Source organism: Pan troglodytes, chromosome 15 (genome assembly GCF_028858775.2).
Source record: "Pan troglodytes isolate AG18354 chromosome 15, NHGRI_mPanTro3-v2.0_pri, whole genome shotgun sequence".
In the NCBI taxonomy this organism is placed as follows: Eukaryota; Metazoa; Chordata; class Mammalia; order Primates; family Hominidae; genus Pan; species Pan troglodytes.
The window spans coordinates 62219865-62238891 of NC_072413.2; the positions used below are offsets into that span (position 1 = coordinate 62219865).

General features: G+C 41.4%; 1 protein-coding gene across 2 annotated transcripts in view; it reads right to left on the minus strand.

The window, feature by feature from the left end:
• The window catches only part of ESR2 (estrogen receptor 2), a 67170-nt gene that overhangs the window by 13306 nt on the left and 34837 nt on the right, over positions 1-19027 (minus strand). For both annotated transcript variants that reach the window (XM_024348749.3, XM_024348748.3), the window contains exons 6-7: positions 16553-16691; positions 8823-8956 (exon numbers count right to left, since the gene is read on the minus strand). In XM_024348749.3, the coding sequence (XP_024204517.1) occupies positions 8823-8956; positions 16553-16691 (273 nt within the window). The remainder of the gene's footprint in view (positions 1-8822; positions 8957-16552; positions 16692-19027) is intronic.

A 19027-nucleotide genomic window follows, 5' to 3' on the forward strand; every position in this document is an offset into this window, starting at 1 on the left:
GACTTAAGAGACCTACCCCCATTTCTCCTCTCCTGACCCTTATCCTCCAGGGACTCCACCCTGTGATTTGGTTCCCCGCTTGGTGGTATTTCTTTTCCATTTAGCCTACAAACTTTGCTCTCTTAATCTTTTTGTTTTGTTTTCATTACATTGTTTACAGATTCATTCAGGTATACCTGACATGCAATAACCTGCACATATTTTGCGTGTACGATTTGATGTACTTCGACATACATATACACGGTGGAGCCATCACCACAACCAAGATAATGAACACACTCAGCTGCAAGTTTTTGCATTCAGTAGAAACTGTACTTCCAGTACACGTACAACCATTGTGTTTTTTCATTTTTCAGTACAGTAACTTTCAGTATTCCATAAATTACATGAAATATTCATTACTGTATTATAAAATAGGCTTTATATTAGATGATTTTGCCCAACTGCAGGGTAACGTAAGTATTCTGAACACATTTAAGATAGGCTAGGCTAAGCTATGATGTTCAGTAGGTTAGGTGTGTTAAGTATATTTTTGACTAGCAACATTTTCAACTTAAGATGGGTTTTTTGGGAAATCACCCCATCATAAATTGAGGACCATCTGTAGTTGTATAGATTATTTCTGGACTCTCTGTTCCATTGATCTATTTGTTTCTGTTGACATCAATACCACATTATCTTCGAAATCAGGTAGTGTAAGTCCTCCCAGTTTGTTCTTTTTCAAAGTTGTTTTGACTATTCTATGTCCATTGCATTTTCACATGATTTTAAGAATCAGCTTATCAATTTCTACCAAAAAGCCTCCTGGGATTTTTATCAGTTTGAATCTATAGATTGAAAACAATACTGAATCTTATGATCCATTAACATCTCTCTCCATTTATTCAGGATTTCTTTAATTTCCTTCAGCTATATTTTGCAGTGTTTAGTGTGCAGGTTTCATGTCTTTTGCAAGTTTATTCCCAAGGTTTCACAATGTTTGATGCTATTGTAAATGGTATTGGTTTTTCATTTCAATTTCCAATTGCTCACTGCTGCCACACAGAAATACAATTGATTTATATATATTGCCCTTACACCTTACAAACTTGCTAAATTCACATTTTTTAGACTCCTTAGGACTTTCTACATAGATTCTCATGTTTTTAAATAAAGACTTTCACTTCTACCTTTCCAGTATTGATGCCTTTTACCTCTTTTCTTGCCTTAATGCACTGGGTAGAACTTACAGTAAAATGTTGAATAGAATTAAGGACAGTGGACATACTTGCCTTGTTTCTGATTGTGATTAAGTCTAATATTAAATGTAGGATTTTCATAGGTGCCCTTTAATGGATTGAGGAAGTTTCCTTCTATTCCTTGTTTGTACAGTGTTTTTAGCAGGAGTGGATGTTGGATTTTGTCAAATGCTGTGTGCATCTATTAAGATAATCATGGCTAGGCACAGTGGCTCACACCTGTAATCCTAGCACTTTGGGAGGCCAAGGTGGGTGGATCACCTGAGGTCAGCAGTTTGAGACCATCCTGGCCAACATGGTGAAACCTCATCTCTACTAAAAACACAAAAATTAGCCGGGCATGGTGGCAGGCGCCTATAATCCCAGCTACTCAGGAGGTTGAGACAGGAGAATTCATTGAACCCAGCAGGCAGAGGTTGTGGTGAGCCCTGAGATAGCACCAATGCACTCCAGCCTGGGCGGAGAGTGAGACTGTCTCAAAAAAAAAAAAAAAAAAAAATATATATATATATATATATATATATATAAAATCATATGGTTTTTCATTATTATTCTGTTAATATGAATTTTGATTGATTTTCAAATGTTAAAGAAACCTTGTATTCCCAAAAATTCTGCTTGTTCATGATGTGCTATTCTTTTAATACAGTTTTGGATTCTAGTTACCAAAAAAAAAAAAAATTTAGAGAAATTTTGCTTATATATGCATGAGGGAAATTGGTCTGTTGTCTTCTTTTCTTCTAGTGTGTTAGTCTGAGTGTTCTATCAGAGTAATGCTGGCCTCACAGAATGAGTTGCAAAACATTCCATGCTGTTCAATTTTCTGTAAGAGTATGTGTAAACTTGGTGTATTCGTCCATTTTCACACTGCTGATAGACATACCCAAGACTGGGCAACATACAAAAGAAAGAGGTTTATTGGACTTAGAGTTCCACATGGCTGGGGAAGCCTCACAATCATGGCAGAAGGTGAAAGGCACATCTCATGTGGTGGCAGACAAGAGAAGAGGGCTTGTGCAGGGAAACTCCCATTTTTATATAACTATCAAATCTCGTGAGATTTATTCACTATCATGAGAACAGCACAGTAAAGACCCTCCCCCATGATTCAATCATCTCCCACCAGGTCCCTCCCACAACATGTGGGAATTATGGGCACTACAAGATGAGATTTGGGTGGGGACACAGAGCCAAACCATATCACTTGGTATTATTCATTCCTCAAATGCATGGTAGAATTCTCCCAGAATTCCAGATGGTGGTGGGGCCACCAGTTGGTGGAGCAGTCAGAACACACAAATTTATAGGTTAAGTTTGCCAGCTTATATGGGCATAGTTTGTGGCACCCCAAAACAATTACAATAGTAACATCAAAAATCACTGATTACAGATCACTCTAATAGATATAATGAAAAAGTTAGAAATATTGTTATCAAAGTGTTATCAAAATTTGACACAGACATAAAGTGAGCACATGCTGTTGGAAAAAATGGTACTAACAGACTTGTTCAATGCAGCATTGCCACAAACCTTCGATTTGTAAAAACATGCATTATCTGTGATGCACAATAAAGCAACATGTAATGAAATGGGATGTGTCTCTATTCTTGAGCTTTGTGCTGGGATGCAGTTAAAACACTTAGCAATTGTTTGATCCTCCAGGCTTGCTTTTTTGTTTGGTAGGATCATAATGGCTTTTAGTCTAGGCCCACTACTGAGGCAATACCCTTCTGAATACTATAGGAAGGCTGAGAAGTGCCCAATGCCCAGTGAACTGCAAGGTTTTTCCCACTGGCTGGTGAGGATGTGAACTGTTCCTGGCCCTGTGTGAACTCTAGGGATTGTTTCGCCCACTCCTTTCTGATGGTTCTTTCCCTGTCCTTGGTATCCTCATAAGCATGGGCAGATTAGTACTCAGCTGAAGACTTGAAGAGGACTCTCCATAGATCTCCAAAATTCTTTGTGCAGCTCTTTCCCATTCAGTACTCTCCCCTCCAAGTCCTAGCTGCCTTGCTACCAAGGGAGACCACTGGTGTCTATTTGGGTTACCCTTTGTGATGGTTAATCTTAGGTGTCAACTTGACTGGATAAAGGGATACCCAGATAGTAGATAAAGCATTATTTCTGGGTATGTCTGTGAGAGTGTTCCAGGAAGAGACTGGCATTAGAGTCAGTGGACTAAGGCCAGGCACAGTGGCTCACACCTGTAATCCCTGCACTTTCGGAGGCCAAAGTGGGTGGATCACTTGAGGTCAGGAGTTCGAGACCAGCCTGTCTAACGTGGTGAAACCCCATCTCTACTAAAAATACAAAAAATTAGCCAGGCGTGGTGGCAGATGCCTGTAATCTCAGCTACTCTGGAAGCTGAGGCAGGAGAATCGCTTGAACCCAGAAGGTGGAGGTTGCAGTGAGCCAAGATGGCACCGCTGCACTCCAGCCTGAGTAACAAAGCAAGACTTCATCAAAAAAAAAAAAAAAGAACAGTGGACTAAGTAAGGAAGATCTGCCCTTAGCCAATGTTGGCAGGCACCATCCAATTGGCTGAGTGCCCAGATAGAACGAACTGGCAGAGGAAGAGAATTCTCTCTCTCGGAGCTGGAACACCCATTTTCTCCTGCCCTTGGACATCAGAACTCCAGGTTCTCCAGCCTCCAGACCCTGGGACTCACACCAGTGGCCTCCCAGTTTCTCAGGCCTTCAATCTCAAACTGAGGGTTACACCACCAGCTCCCTAGTTCTCAGGTCTTTCCATTTACACTGAGCCATGCTACTGGCTTCCCTGGTTCACTAGCATGCAGATGCATATCATGTGACTTCTCAGCCTTCATAATTGTTCAAGTCAGTTTTCATAATAAATCCCCTCTCATTTATCTGCCTACCTACCTATCCATCCTATTGGTTTTGTTTCTCTGGAGAAACCTAAAACACCCATCCCTGCTTTGCAACCTGGAAACTGGCTCCAGGCAGTAAACTGGACAATCAAAGGGCTCTCCTCGTTTGTGTCCCTCCTCCTGGGGATTACTGTTGTCCAATGTCCAATATCTGTTTTATATATTCTGTCAGGGTTTTAAATTTTAAGGCAGGGAGGCAGATTCCATCCCTATTTTTCTTTTAAATTTAAATACCACAAATAATCCAGAAGAAAAAAGCCTGTACTTACAAATCCTTAAAACCTAGCATAGAAAAGACTCACCTAACCTAGCAGTGAAAATTGTCCCATTTTCTCCATAGCAATGCTGAACAGGATCAATTTATTTTGACAATTGTTATGACTACCGAGAAAGGAACTTCCTTAAAAGAAGATCTCTGGCCAGGCGAGGGCCCAGCACTTTGGGAGGCCGAGGCAAGCGGATCACGAGGTCAGGAGTTCGAGACCAGCCTGGCCAACATGGTGAAACCCCATCTCTACTAAAAATACAAAAATTAGCCAGGCGTGGTGGTGGGTGCCTGTAATCCCAGCTACTCAGGAGGCTGAGGCAGGAGAATTGTTTTAAGCCAGGAGGTAGAGGTTGCAGTGAGCCAAGATCGCACCATTGCACTCCAGCCTGGGCGACAGGGCAAGACTCTGTCAGAAAAAAAAAAAAAAGATTTCTTAAACTTGGATTTACAGTAAACAAATTTTACTCGTTTACTGCCACAAGTGGTAATTACATCACATGTCTCCCTCGCCTTCTGTAATTCTCTCAATGTGGCAGTTCTGTCATGCTGCAGGGGAATGCTGTAGCCTTCATCTTTCCCATTTGCACAGATGCTGCGTCTAGCTTTGACAACAACACAATATGATGTCTGGGAGACTAAAATGCCTATAAGGAGCCTTGCCAAACAGAAGGCTTTATACTGCAAAGTGTTGTAACAACAAGCAAACAGTGCATTCCGAGAAGCACTTTCCTGCACAGAAAAGAGATCTAAATTATTTCTGAAAGTGAGAGAAGCCCCATCATCTGGCATTTGATGATCCTCCATTGCCAAGATGGGAAGGTACTCTTCAAGCAGATCCTCCCTTTGACAGAAATGGCAGCACCTATGTGAGGTAATGTTGGTAGGTGGTTTGGAAAAGGTCAGAAAGAGTTGATCTTATTCCATGATCAATTTCAAATATCCTGGCTGGTGGGCTGGATGTGGTGGCTCACACCTGTAATCACAGCACTTTGGGAGGCCAAGGTGGGCAGATCACTCGAAGCCAGGAGTTCAAGACCAGCCTGGACAACATGGTGAAACCCTGTCTGACATGGTTAGGCTTTGTGCCCCCACCCAAATCTCATCTTGAATTGTAATCTCCATAATCCCCATGTGTCAAGAGAGAGACCAGGTGGAGGTAATTGAATCATGGGGGCAGTTTCCCCCATGCTGTTCTCATGACAGTGAGTGAGTTCTCCCAAGATGTGATGGTTATATAAGGGGCTCTTCTGCCTTTGCTTGGGACTTCTCCATCCTGGCACCTTGTGAAAAAGGTATCTTGCTTCCTCTTCACTTTCCGCCATTATTGTAAGTCTCCTGAGGCCTCCCCAGCCATACTGAACTGTGAGTCAATTAAATCTCTTTCCTTTATAAATTACCCAGTCTCAGGTATTTCTTCATAGTAGTGTGAGAACAGACTAATATATCGTCTCTACTAAAAATACAAAAATTAGCCAGGCATGGTGTCATGCACCTGTAATCCCAGCTACTTGGGATGCTGAGGCATCACTTAAGAATCACTTGAACCTGGGAGGCGGAGGTTTCAGTGAGCCAAGATTCCACCACTGCACTCCACTCTAGCCTGGCCAACACAGGAAGACTCTGTCCAAAAAAAAAAAAAAACACACCTGGCTGGACTTTCCTTATATTCACATCAACATAATCATCAGTATAAGCTGGGCCCTCATGTTATTCTGTAAAAGGTGAATGATAACAATAAACAGGGAAGGGTGTGTTGGGTGCAGGGGAAATGACCTGTTAGGCAGGTAAGGCCAGATTGAGACTTAACTAGGAAATGCTCAGAGGTTGTCTTCCAGGTCTCTGTACCTTCACATGGCCTTCAGATTCCTTCTTCATTCTCCCTCACCCAGTTCTTCAGGGGCTAACCCCACCCTCCACCCTAGATCCAAGCAACTCTTGCACAGTATCCTGTGCTCTCTCCAGAGCTAATGTATGTTCTGTTGCCCATTTACAAAGGGATGGGTAGAAATTGAGTGTAAGCATTTAGGAACATTTTTAGCAATCGACAGAGTAATTTTAAATCAATTGAATGTGATAACTAATAATATTATAAACTAGGACTTGTATTTTACACTTTTATTTTTCTCATAATTCATTTTTGTTATATTTTGCAAAAGTAACTATCCTTAACACTCCAACCTGGTCAACAGAGTGAGACTCTGTCAAAAAAACCAAACAAACAAACAAACAAAAAAACTAGTGCCAATATCCAAGAGTCTGTGAGAGAAGACACGTATGAAGGTCAGCTGGCCCCAGATCAAGAGGCAGCTGGAAACATGTGACCACAGTGAATTCTGCATTGAATCTTGGCTTCAGGAACCGCTACTTTGGCTGATTTAAAGACCATAGTATAATATGATCTGATATATCCCTGTTGTTTCAAGTATAGAACTCTAAGATTGGATAAATAAAGCCCAATATGTTGTCCAAATAGAGATATCTGTAAGTCTTCAGGTGAACATTAAAACCTGGATATACAGTGTTTGAGGAAGAAAAAAAATCAATAACCTAAAGGCTCGACAAGAGTAAATGGCTAAGCAAAGCCATCAATATCTGCTAGAGCGGCTGGCTTAGACACCAGGTAGATCGTGAACTGACCAGTCTTGACAACCATCCAGAAACTTAGAAATTCATACAAAATAACACATCTCTATTTACTGCAGTAATGTTTATAATGGTTAAAAAGGAAGAGGAACTGGATATTTAATAACAGAGGAATGGTTGAACGATTTAGTATAATGCCCTCATTTCAAAGATTGTGTTAGATCTCTCCTAGTTGACCAAGAATGGTTTCACAGCATTTTGAAAAGAAAAAAAAAAAAATACAGGAGTTTGAGACCAGCTTGGCCAACACAGGGATACCTCACCTCTACAAAAAATACAAAAATTATTCGGGTGTGGTGGCAGGTGCTTGTGGTCTCAGCTACTCAGGTGGCTGAGGTGGGAGAATCACTTGAGCCCAGGTGGTCGGAACTGCAGTAAACCATGATCGTGCCACTGCATTCCAGCCTGGGCAACAGAGGGACACCCTGTCTCAAAAAGAAAAGTGAAAAAACAAGATACAGACTGTGCACGGTGGCTCACGCTTGTAAATTCCAGAACTTTGGGAGGCTGAGGTGGGAGGACTGCTTGAGGCCAGGAGTTCAAGGCCACCTCTGGCAACACAGCAAGATTCTGTCTCTACAAAAAAAAATTGTTTTAATTAACCAGGTCTGGTGGTATGCACCTGTATTCCAAGCTACTTGTGAGGCCAAGGTGGGAGGATCACTTGAGCTCAGTACTAGGTTACAGTGAGCTATGATCATGCCACTGCCCTCCAGCCTGGGCAGCAGAGCAAGATCCTGTCTCAAAAAAAAAAAGAAAGAAAGAAAGAAAGAAAGAAAGGAATGGTCACCAAAGTTATGGTGGTTATTTTGAGGGCAGGTATTCCTGATGATTTTATTTTCTTCCTTGTATGTTTTTCTCATTTGAATGTTTATTAACAATAATCAGATATTTATATAAGATAAAACCAACAAAATGAAACCATCTGCATATCCTAGACACCTTATTTCCCTTCTCTACCTCCCACTTTTCCTTCAAGTCAAGTCCCTTGCTCCCTGACCTCACGCCATAATGTCAGTTCAGGCTCTCATTGCCTCTAATGGGCCCCCGGCTTCAGTCTCTGCCCTTTCTAGTCCTCCACATGGAAGCCAGAGTGACCTTTCTATATCGCATATCTGTGCATGACACTCCCCTGCCTGAACCTCTTCTAAGCTGCCCAAAGCCTGGGCAGCAGTTTCTAATCTTCAGCACTGCATTTTAAAGTCATACCTACTTCCCTCTGCTCTTTCCTGAAGATTTGTTCAATCATTCCCTTCTGCAACAACTCCAGCATCTCTCCTCCTATTTTCCCGTAGTATTTTGTGTAGACTTTATCATAGCACAGAAATCATTATTTTTAATGATTTGTTTTCTCTCTCTCCCTGCCTAAACTATGAGCCATTTGAGGGTAGGATTGTATCTTTACTGAACGAATGAATCTGTAAAAAAGTAGGACCCCAGACATAAGTATAAATGCATGCCAACCATGTAAAGTGTCTGTGTGAGCACTGAAAAAAGTTTAAAAGATAAACAATTTAAAGTTCCTTTTTTTTTCTTTTCCAGCAAGTGGCTTGAGCTACTTTTAAATTGATTGCCAGTCATTCACTTAATGAGTAATTTATGTCCAAGTTACCAAAAGTTACCTACAGTTTAAATCGCTATCAAAATAAAAACGAAGTCCAAAAGGAAACCATTTTACCCTTTCAAATAAAATAGAAGTTCAACATTCTTCTTAATATCACGCTAGTTGTAGAAACAGCATCTCTCCCCGATAAAACATGGCCCAGCTGTGTGATTACTTACTGGAATTGAGCAGGATCATGGCCTTGACACAGAGATATTCTTTGTGTTGGAGTTTTAACTCTCGAAACCTTGAAGTAGTTGCCAGGAGCATGTCAAAGATTTCCAGAATTCCTTCTACGCATTTCCCCTCATCCCTACAAAAGTTCGTTTGGAAATTTAAGGAACATAGCTTCAGGAAACCATCAAAAAAACAATAAGGAATGTTTTCTTTTTAATCTCAAGTTTCATCTTGTAACATGTTCATCTGATAATATCATTTTAACTACAACAGGGTGTTAATGAGACCACACCCAGCAATATGAAATTACTAGAATTGTCTTCATATAAAGAAGATAGGCCATTTCCTATAAATCCCTAAAATAAATATATGAATAAATATTATTTAGGCAAAAATGTGCATTGGAATATTTTCCTTCTCCATTTTCACCAAATGTTTTCTTACAGCAATACCACTCCTATTGATTGTTTTCAATCAAAACCATGTCAGTCAACCAGCCCCAGATATGACAGGTATTTCAAAATGAGACACTTCATGTTCCCATCGGGAAGTATTAATGAGGAAGACTGTGTGTCACAGAAGCAAATATCCCAAGAATAAAACTCCACATCTAGGGCTTAACTCTCACTTCCTGGTGGTCACTTAGAAACCTGTGTAGCAACTAAGACATTTACCTGTAATTTGAAAAAGCTGACTATGAGAAAGAAATCACAATTAGAGAAGATGGATTAGAATCAGGAAAAGAAGGTATACATGGAGATGGGGAAAAATTTTTGACTTGCCAAGGATTATCTTCAAGCAAGGATTATCTTTAAACTTTGAGCCATCTAATCAAAATTCTTTGGAGCACTCCTTGTAGAAATAAATGTTTAAATATACTTTGGAAGTAAATTACTTGAACTTTATCTGGAAAATACCAGCTTCTATTCACTCCAGCCAGACACACATTATTCCACCTCACTGCTCCCCCAAAACACTCTATTATTATCAGTCACAGGGTTATTGGAAGTCCTTGACAAGCAGTTAGATGATTTTGTCACAAAACCACCCTTTGCTCCCAAAAGCCTGCAGCACACAGAAAGGGCAATGGGTTTATGCAAGTTCCATTTTTAGTCTCTAGCAGCCCCTGAAGGGGCCTTGAGGTCTTCAAAGAGCTGGCTGCTCCCCTCCTCCTTCCCCGAACTCAGGGCATTTCCAGTGATGGCAGTATTTCAGGGAAGAGCCTCTGACACCACTGGATACACCAATCCTGCAGAAGTCTTTCCCATTACCTGCTGTACATGGCACTCACCGGGATCCTGCATTCCGAAGCACTCACACTCTCCCACCCAGACTCGCTCACACAGAGCTACAAGCATGCAAATTGCTCACTTTGGTATATGAGCATTACTAAGTTACTAAATTTACTAAATCATAAATTCTGTAAACACCTGCAATTTTCTATAAGTACACAGGTTAAGTGACAAAACACCAGTGCCCCCTGGAAGTCACTCATAGGAAAAGGCCGTCTTGGAGAATCCAGAGCACTGGGCAAAGAGTGCCAAATCTACAGGAAGCCTCATCTTTCCACCTCCCCAGCTCTAGGCTCTCCCAGGCAACCTGATGCAGGCATCCAGTAAGGACAACACAAGCCCTGCACAGAGATAACACAAAAAACACCTGAACCACCCTGCTTGCGGACAATTAATTATTGGAAATTGTAACTGTTGGACTTGGGGACATTTGATACTAAGGAAAGCTAGTTTGAAAATATCTCCATGGGGCAAAAAAAAAAAAAAAAAAAAAACCCACTAACTCCTGCATTGATAGTTTGATTATCTCTTTATTCTTCTGTGCTGATGTGGGATTATACACACATGCACAACACATACACACACACACACACACACTCACACACACCCCTCCCCAAGTGGTATGGTAAGGGGACCCACCTGAAATCAATCTTATTTTCCAGAAGTACCTGTGCCTTAGTTCCTAAATATTGAAATTGGTATCATTTCCTCATTAAAATATATGCCATTTTCACTGCAAATTTATGTTTCAAAAATGGGGGGAGGGTTGGCATACTGAGGTATTTTAAACCCTGATAAAGGCTGTCCCTCACAGTAATCAGACCATACATAACTCATGGAGAAAGTTAATTTCTAAACAAAGTCTAAAGAACTAGGTCTGATTGCTTTCTTTTTAAGCAGGTGTGACAGTCAACCATTTCATTCAAGGGGTGGCAAAGTTAGAATATTTTTATTCACTCCACAGTCTGCAGAAACCAAATACATTTTGACAAAATAAATGAGAAATGAAGGGGCAATAAAGTATAAGACATCGTAAATGACAGCCCAGTAAAGGTCTTTCAGATGAGTTACACAGAACAAAGTTAGTAAAGACTCTAAAGCAAATTAATGACATCTATTTTATTTATTTTATAATTTTAGATTGAAACTGAATTATGAGTAAGAAATTAGGACAGAGTTAAAAGAGTTGAATTAAAGACAGGGCTGGCTGGGTAAAGTGGCCCATGTCTGTAATCCCCGTGCTTTGGGGAGGCCAAAGTGGGAGGATCACTTGAGGCCAAGAGTTCTAGACCAGCCTGGGCGATGTAGCAAGACCTTGTCTCTACAAAATAATAATAAACCAGGCATGGTAGCATACACCTATAGTCCCAGTCCCTCAGGGGGCTGAAGCAAAAGATCACTTGAGGCCAGGAGCCCAAGGTTGCAGTGAGCCATGATGGCACCACTGCACTCCAGCCTGGGCCACAGAGCGAGACCCTGTCTCTAAAAACAAAAACAAAAACAGGGCATATGATTTGAATGTTAAATATTGAAACAATGTATCAACCAAACTGACCTATTCAGGAAATTTATTTTTGCACACTATCTGTCCATAAACTACTAAATAAAATCAGTAATAACATGGAATATCTTTGTATTAGTCCATTTTCACATTGCTATAAAGCACTATCTGAGACTGGGTAATCTATGAAGAAAAAAGGTTTAACTGACTCACAGTTCTGCATGGCTGGGGAGGCCTCAGGAAACTTACAATCATGGCAGAGAGCAAAGGGAAACCAAGGCACATCTTACATGGAGGCAGGAGAGCGAGCGATTGAGCAAGACAGCCGGGAGCTGCCAAACACTTTTAAAGCATAAGCTCCTGTGAGAACTCACTCACTCTCATGAGAACAGCATGGGGGAAACCATCCCCATGATCCAATCACTCCCACCAGATCCCTCCCTTGACACGTGGAGATTACAATTTCAGATGAGATTTGCTGGGGACACAGAGCCAAACCATATCAAATTTATTACTTGATAATCACTTTTTTTTTTTTGAGACAGGGCCTCACCCCGATGCCCAGACTGGAGTGCAGTGGCATGATCTCTGCTCTCTGCAACCTCCTCCTCCTAGGTTCAAGTGATTCTCCTGCCTCAGCCTCCCATGTAGCTGGGATTACAGGCACGCACCACTATGCCTGGCTAATTTTTGCATTTTTAGTAGAGAAGGGGTTTCACCATGTTGGCCAGGCTGGTCTTGAACTCCTGACCTCAAGTGATCCACTCGCCTCAGCCTCCCAAAGTGCTGGGACTACAGGCGTGAGCAACCGAGCCTGGCCAATAATCACTCTTTATAAAATAAGAATATTGCTTTTTATTTTTTATTTTTTTTAAGATGGAGTCTTGCTCTGTCGCCCCAGCTGGAGTGCAATGACGTGATCTCGGCTCACTGCAACCTTCACTTCCTGGGTTCAAGCAATTCTCTTGCGTCAGCTTCCCAAGTAGCTGGGATTACAGGCGCCTGCCACCACACCCAGCTAATTTTTGTATTTTTAGTAAAGAAGGGGTTTCATCATGTTGCTCAGGCTTGTCTCGAACTCCTGACCTCAGGTGATCCACCCATCTCAGTCTCCCGAAGTGCTGGGATTACAGGCGTGAGCCACCGTGCCTGGCCTAAAGAAGAATATTGTTTAATACAACAACAAAATGTTGAATGAGCGGGCCTCCCTTAGGGGTACACTATTTGTGTGTGTGTGTGTGTGTATGTGTATATATATGTGTGTGTGTGTGTATATATATGTGTGTATATATATGTGTGTGTATATATATATATATATGTATCTATATGTATATCTCTCTCTCTCTCTGCTCGCAGCACACACCTGGGTACAGACCATGGTTTACCTCTGTGTGTATGGCAATGGCAGGGAGTGTTTAAGGCTTAGAATTGGGAATTGAAAATTCGGTGGTTATCTTGAAGGAATTTAGCATACAAATAACTAATGTGAATGTAAACTCAAGACATTTATACATATACAATTCCACGGACCTCTCTGCAAATGTCCACAATGGGATCCAAGCCCTGATACAAACTTCCTCTGACTAATAATTTAACATTAGTCAGTTGCCTGTTGATACTAAGGACATAAAAATGTCTTTGCATATGTGATTTTTTTTTTGAGCAAGTAGACAATCAGGTTCTTTAGATCTTCACATGAATTTATGATGAATTTAGTGGTTAGTAACAGAAAAACTAAATGCTTAGAAATAAGCTGAAGTAACTAGATTTTCCTCTCATCCTCAGTAGACACAAGTTTTCTTGTTGCGGACACCTCAACAAGAATAAAGGGAAACAGAAATTATAGTTTCAGTATCCATAAATGGGCAACTGTTAGTTGTATTCACTGTTTATTCAGCCATATTACCACTTGAAGAAGCTCTGCTAGGACAATCCAGCAGAAGACAGTTATTTTCAAATGGTGTGAAGATTCTCTTCACTTTGCAAAAAAGAGTCGTAATAGAAGTCTTTACGGAGCATGACGCCTGACTTTTTGAATGAGCAACTCCTCTACAAATACACCTATTACATAAAAGTATATTCATCTGTATAAGAGAGGACTAAGTAACTGAACTATCTTAGACTTCAAGTTCCAGACTTCAGAAAGTTAATGTGTTAAAAATACTAGAGACTGTAGGCTGGGCGTGGTGACTCACGTCTGTAATCCCAAATATTTGGGAGGCTGAGGTTGGGGGATCACTTGAAGTCAGGACCTCGAGACCAGCTTGGCCAACATGGCAAAACCCCATCTCTACTAAAAAAAAAAAAATACAAAAATTGGCCAGCCATAGTGGCACATGCCTGTAATCCCAGCTACTCAGGAGGCTGAGGCACAAGAATCACTTGAGCTTGGGAGGCGGAGATTGCAGTGAGCTGAGATCATGCCATCGTATTCCAGCCTGGGTGACAGAGCGAGACTCCATCTCAAAAACGAAAAACAAACAAACAAACAAAAACTACTAGAAATTGCAACAACAAATAAACACCAGTAGTCATTCCAAAAAAAAAAAATGCCTGCTCAACGTGAATGCATTTATAATTCCCAAGAATTCCTCTTCTATACTCAATCAAATATACTAGATTTATGTTTTACAACATAATACTTTCACTTAAGTTATAAAGACAGTGTAAGTCTATTAGAAATAATTTGTAAGAAAAATAACTTTTCTTCTATTAACTAAAATGTAGGCCTAATATTTTTCCAGGATTTGTGTCCACTTATAGTAATGTATACACACAATTACAGGAATTAAAGAACGCATACAGAGAAATGGGAGAGTGGAGAGTTAATTGTACTAAAAACCAGGAATGAAATAGTCACCAAAAATAAACACTAAATTTGGCATCAATTTAGAAATCAAGACAAAAGATAAAATAATCCCAAAGTCTGCAAATTATTTGTCAAGGGATGGAATGTGTTCCTAGGACTAACTTCAAGGAAAATTATATGTGTATATTTATACATATGTATATTTGGCCCCAGTTAAAACACCAAGCAGAATACAATGAATGAATGAGAGCAATGGCTTGGCTAGGTGCTTGGCTTTTCAGCCTGCCTTGCGACATGGTACCCTGAGATGACAGTGGGGAGAGTGGGTTTCTGCAGTGTGTTACAAGTAGAACACGGCTGTTCTCTACCAAAACATCTCTCTTCTGCAGAATGTGCTCTTTGTCAACATTGTCACCCATGACAACAGGTAGAATAAAGTAGAGAGTTAGTTTGCCATTTGGCAACCCCCCAAGTCCAGCTCCACCACCTATTATCCTACCTGTAAGCAGGTTTCTCAATCTCCCATTTCCAATATCTGAATGATAGAGATAATAATGGATCCTACTCCCTCAAAGGGGGCAGGAAGATTGTGAAGATTAAATGTGTTGACATAAGTTAAATGCATAAGGTGCTGCCAAGCACATACAAGCCAATAGGTTAACTATTTTGTTTGTTACTGAAGGGTCTTGTGCCCTGCACTTCTCTGGTCTTCCAGAGCCTCCCTCCATGGTTTACCACCTGGGCTTGCTCCTGTTCAAGTCACATCAGTCCTCCAGCTCTTCTCAGAGGATCTGTTCTCTATCAAAACACCATTATGCAGAACAGTGCTCTTTCAATAACATTGTCAACCATGACAAAAGGCAGAATGGGGACTGATACCTTGGGGCATCACTCTTCATCTGTGTAACACAGGGTCTTCTGATGATCTAAAGTGGTAACAGGATTATAATGCAAGAGTTGGGGTAGACACTAGGCATCCTCCCACGCTATGCAGAGTCAGATGTGGCTGAACATTCAACACTAGCACTTTTTCCATAAAAGAGATGTGGAAATCAATTTCCAAGAAGATTTCGAACTGCTCGAATTTACACCAAGAGGGTGTTCTACTTTCCTGCTAAAAAGCTTGAGTATTTTTATACAGTCCAGCTTTCCCTCCATAAACAGTTCACCTAAGTCAATTAAAAATTGTTTCCTTTTCTGTGTCATCTTTAAAAGAAAATCAAACACAACCAAGATACAGCATCACGTCCCATTTTCTGTTAAGTTTCATGTAGTTTTAGTAACCCTTCCTTCCACTGCTATTGCCAAAAATGCTATATAGTACATGCATTAGAATGTGTTAAAGCAGATCGGGCATGGTGGCTCACGCCTGTAATCCCAGTGCTTTGGGAAGCTGAAGTGGGCAGATCGCCTGAGGTCAGGAGTTCAAGACCAGCCTGGCCAACATGGTGAAACCACTTCTCCACTAAAAATAGAAAAATTAGTCTGGCGTGGTGGTGGACACCTGTGATCCCAACTACTTGAGAGGCTGAGGCAGCAGGATCACTTGAATCCAGTAGGTGGAGGTTGCCGTGAGCCAAGATTGCACCTCTGCACTCCAGCCTGAGCAACAGAGAGAGACTCCATCTCAGAAAAAAAACAAAACAAAAACAAAACAAAACAAAACAAAAAAAACAAAAGAGTGAGTTAAAGCATGTGAAAATAAACTTGGCACATTTCTAAGAATTTTATCACCTGTCCAGAAAGCTCCAGATATAATTGGTCACTATAGGTACAAAAAACAGCAGGACAACTTAAGATTATAACCTGAAAATGGAATTTTTAATGCAGAAAAATCTGTGTCGACTTATACACATAGTGGCCACATACCTACGGGATACAGTCCCCTATTAAAGCGCTGGCCTGTAAATGCTGCTGCACCACAGATTAAAAATGAGTCACAGGACCCTGAATCCTTGGACCCAACTCTCTCCTTCTCTGGTTCTTGACCCAGTGAAGGAGCTGATGATGCTATCATCCTCTGCCCTGCAAGTGTGAGATTTTAATTGCAGCACCCAGGACTTTGTTCCCACTCACTAAGCACCTTACTCAAACAAGTCAGAGAAGAAACACAATGTATTTTTTCCTCACCTGTCCAGAACAAGATCTGGAGCAAAGATGAGCTTGCCGGGGTGGTCAATTGAGCGCCACATCAGCCCCACCATTAACACCTCCATCCAACAGCTCTCCAAGAGCCGCACTTGGTCGAACAGGCTGAGCTCCACAAAGCCTGGGGAAAGCAAGAGGCGGTGAGACACCCCCACCCCTCCTCCTCAGCTCCCTGTGTGTGTAGAGACAGAATGGCAAGTGTTAAAACACTAAGAAAACACAAACCATTAGGGAGTTGATATTTTATAGATGTGATTAACTGCTCATTAAAGGAAGAAAACTTTGAAGTTAAGCTGTGCAACTTAGTTTCCAGTCTTGGACCCCTTCTAGAGACAAATATACTTCATTTAGAGTTTGTCAAGCACTACGACCTCGGCTCAGAACTGATCTTTGTTAGCTGTGTCCTGATAATTCCTCTGCACTACTGAGAATGTTGATGCTTGGCTGCCAGTCAGAAGACCTGCCTGTCTGACCCAATCCTTGACTGGGATCAGAAGGGGTGGGGGATGGGGTAGGTGGGGGATGGGGTAGGTGGAGGTTGGGGTTGGAGGCTTGCAGAGAGCAGTGCCAGCCCTCACAGAAAACCAAGGCCTCAACTGCAAGGATTTCTCTGATTGATTAAAATTTCCTATCCAGTGTTAAGATCCTTCTTCTGGGTAGAAGCACTGTTTCTGGGTGATTCTATCCTAAACAGCAAATATAGCCAAGCACACCTGTAATCCCAGCACTTTGGGAGGTCAAGGTAGGTGGATTGCCTGCACCCAGGAGTTTGAGACCAGCCTGGCCAACATGGAGAAACCCCATCTCTACAGAAAATTATCTGGTCATGGTGGCAGGTGCCTGTAGTCCCAGATACTCTGGAGGCTGAAGTGGGATGATCGCTTGAGCCCAGGAGGTCGAGGCTGTAGTGAGCTGAGATCACGCCACTGCACTCCAGCCTGGGCAACAGAGCAAGACCCTGTCTCAAAAATAAATAAATAAATAAAGAGCAAATATAATAACGAAGCAGGTCCTGACAACCTAATAACCCATGTTGGTCACAGTACTGTTTGCAAACAGGTAATCTCTGGGGAGGGAAGCACTTCAAAAGCAAAGCAGAGAACACCGGGGCTTCCTTCACAAGCCATGATAAAAGGAGAGGGCCATGTAATATAAATATGATAACAAAAGACACGGCCTTGGAGTGAAATGGACTCTGGTTCGAACCCCAGCTCAGCCTCTTTCTAGCTGTTCACTTAATCTCCCATTAAGTCTTTGTTTTTCTTATAGGAAAATGGGGGTAACAATGCCTATCTCTGAGAATGTCTTATAGGCAGGATCTCTTATCATTCTTGTTTTACAGATGAGGAAACTACAGCAGAGAGAACACACGTGGTTCAAGTCTTTGAACAATTATAACGCAAATCTGCCTCAAGGAGAATGTAATGGTGTTATGAACGTAAAGATGGATACTTTCTAAATCCACATGCTTTGCTCAGTTTAGGTTCCTAATGTGTATATACCTTCCCAGTCTCACCCATAGTGATTGACAATAAGCCTACCCAAGAGAGATCACGGTTCTTAATCTTGTAGATATTCAACAAGATCAAGGCTAGATGATATTTTAATATATTTTTTTTGGTTTGGACAATGACTATGCCAGCTAAGAGAGGGGAAAAAAAATCACGCCTTCAGACTATGTCTACGTTTCCTGAAAACTTTTCAAAACACCAGGCTTGAATAAGGAATAATGCAGTTTAAGAGTTCAGATTTCTTATGGCACAAAGAAGGGGCACAGCTTTCAGCAATAATTAATTTCACCACTGCTCTCCATGTGTGGTCCTGCAAAATCGTGTTTGGAATACATTTAAAGCAAAAACTAGAGGAAAGTGCATCAGTATTGCCTCCCCTGGGAAAAAGCAGAGAAAATAAAATAATTCTGGCAAAGGTGAAGATGCTAGACAAAATAAAATACAACTAGAAATCAAAAATCCTCAGGAAGCTCAGAAGAAATGGGCCCAGGCCAACAAAAGTCCCCAAATGACACTGTCACCGTAGGCCTCAGTTCCCCAGGCTCTTTACCCAAAACTTCTCTTCCCCCAGCTTCTCACCCCTCCTCATCTTTACAGCTTGCCCAGTGCAGTCGCTGCCCTCCAGGCCATGGGAATGCCCCCAGTGGCTCAGAACTTGTAAGAGACTTCATTTCTTCAAGGACTGTAAAGAACAGCATGGAGAAGCTGTCACAGGGGGATCGTGGGGTGTTGCCACTCTAGGTTAGAATCCTAGATTCACTCCTCCACAGAAACACCAAGTCAAATGATAATTAGCTGGTAATTTTAGCATCATACAGCACTTCAGATATATATTACAGATGGGCTTGAGAGAAGTGATCACTTTGGAGGATGGAAAACGCAGGTTCCAAGTGACAACTCATGAGTAACTAAGCTCATTTTTAACTTGATGGCATTCCAGGTTTAT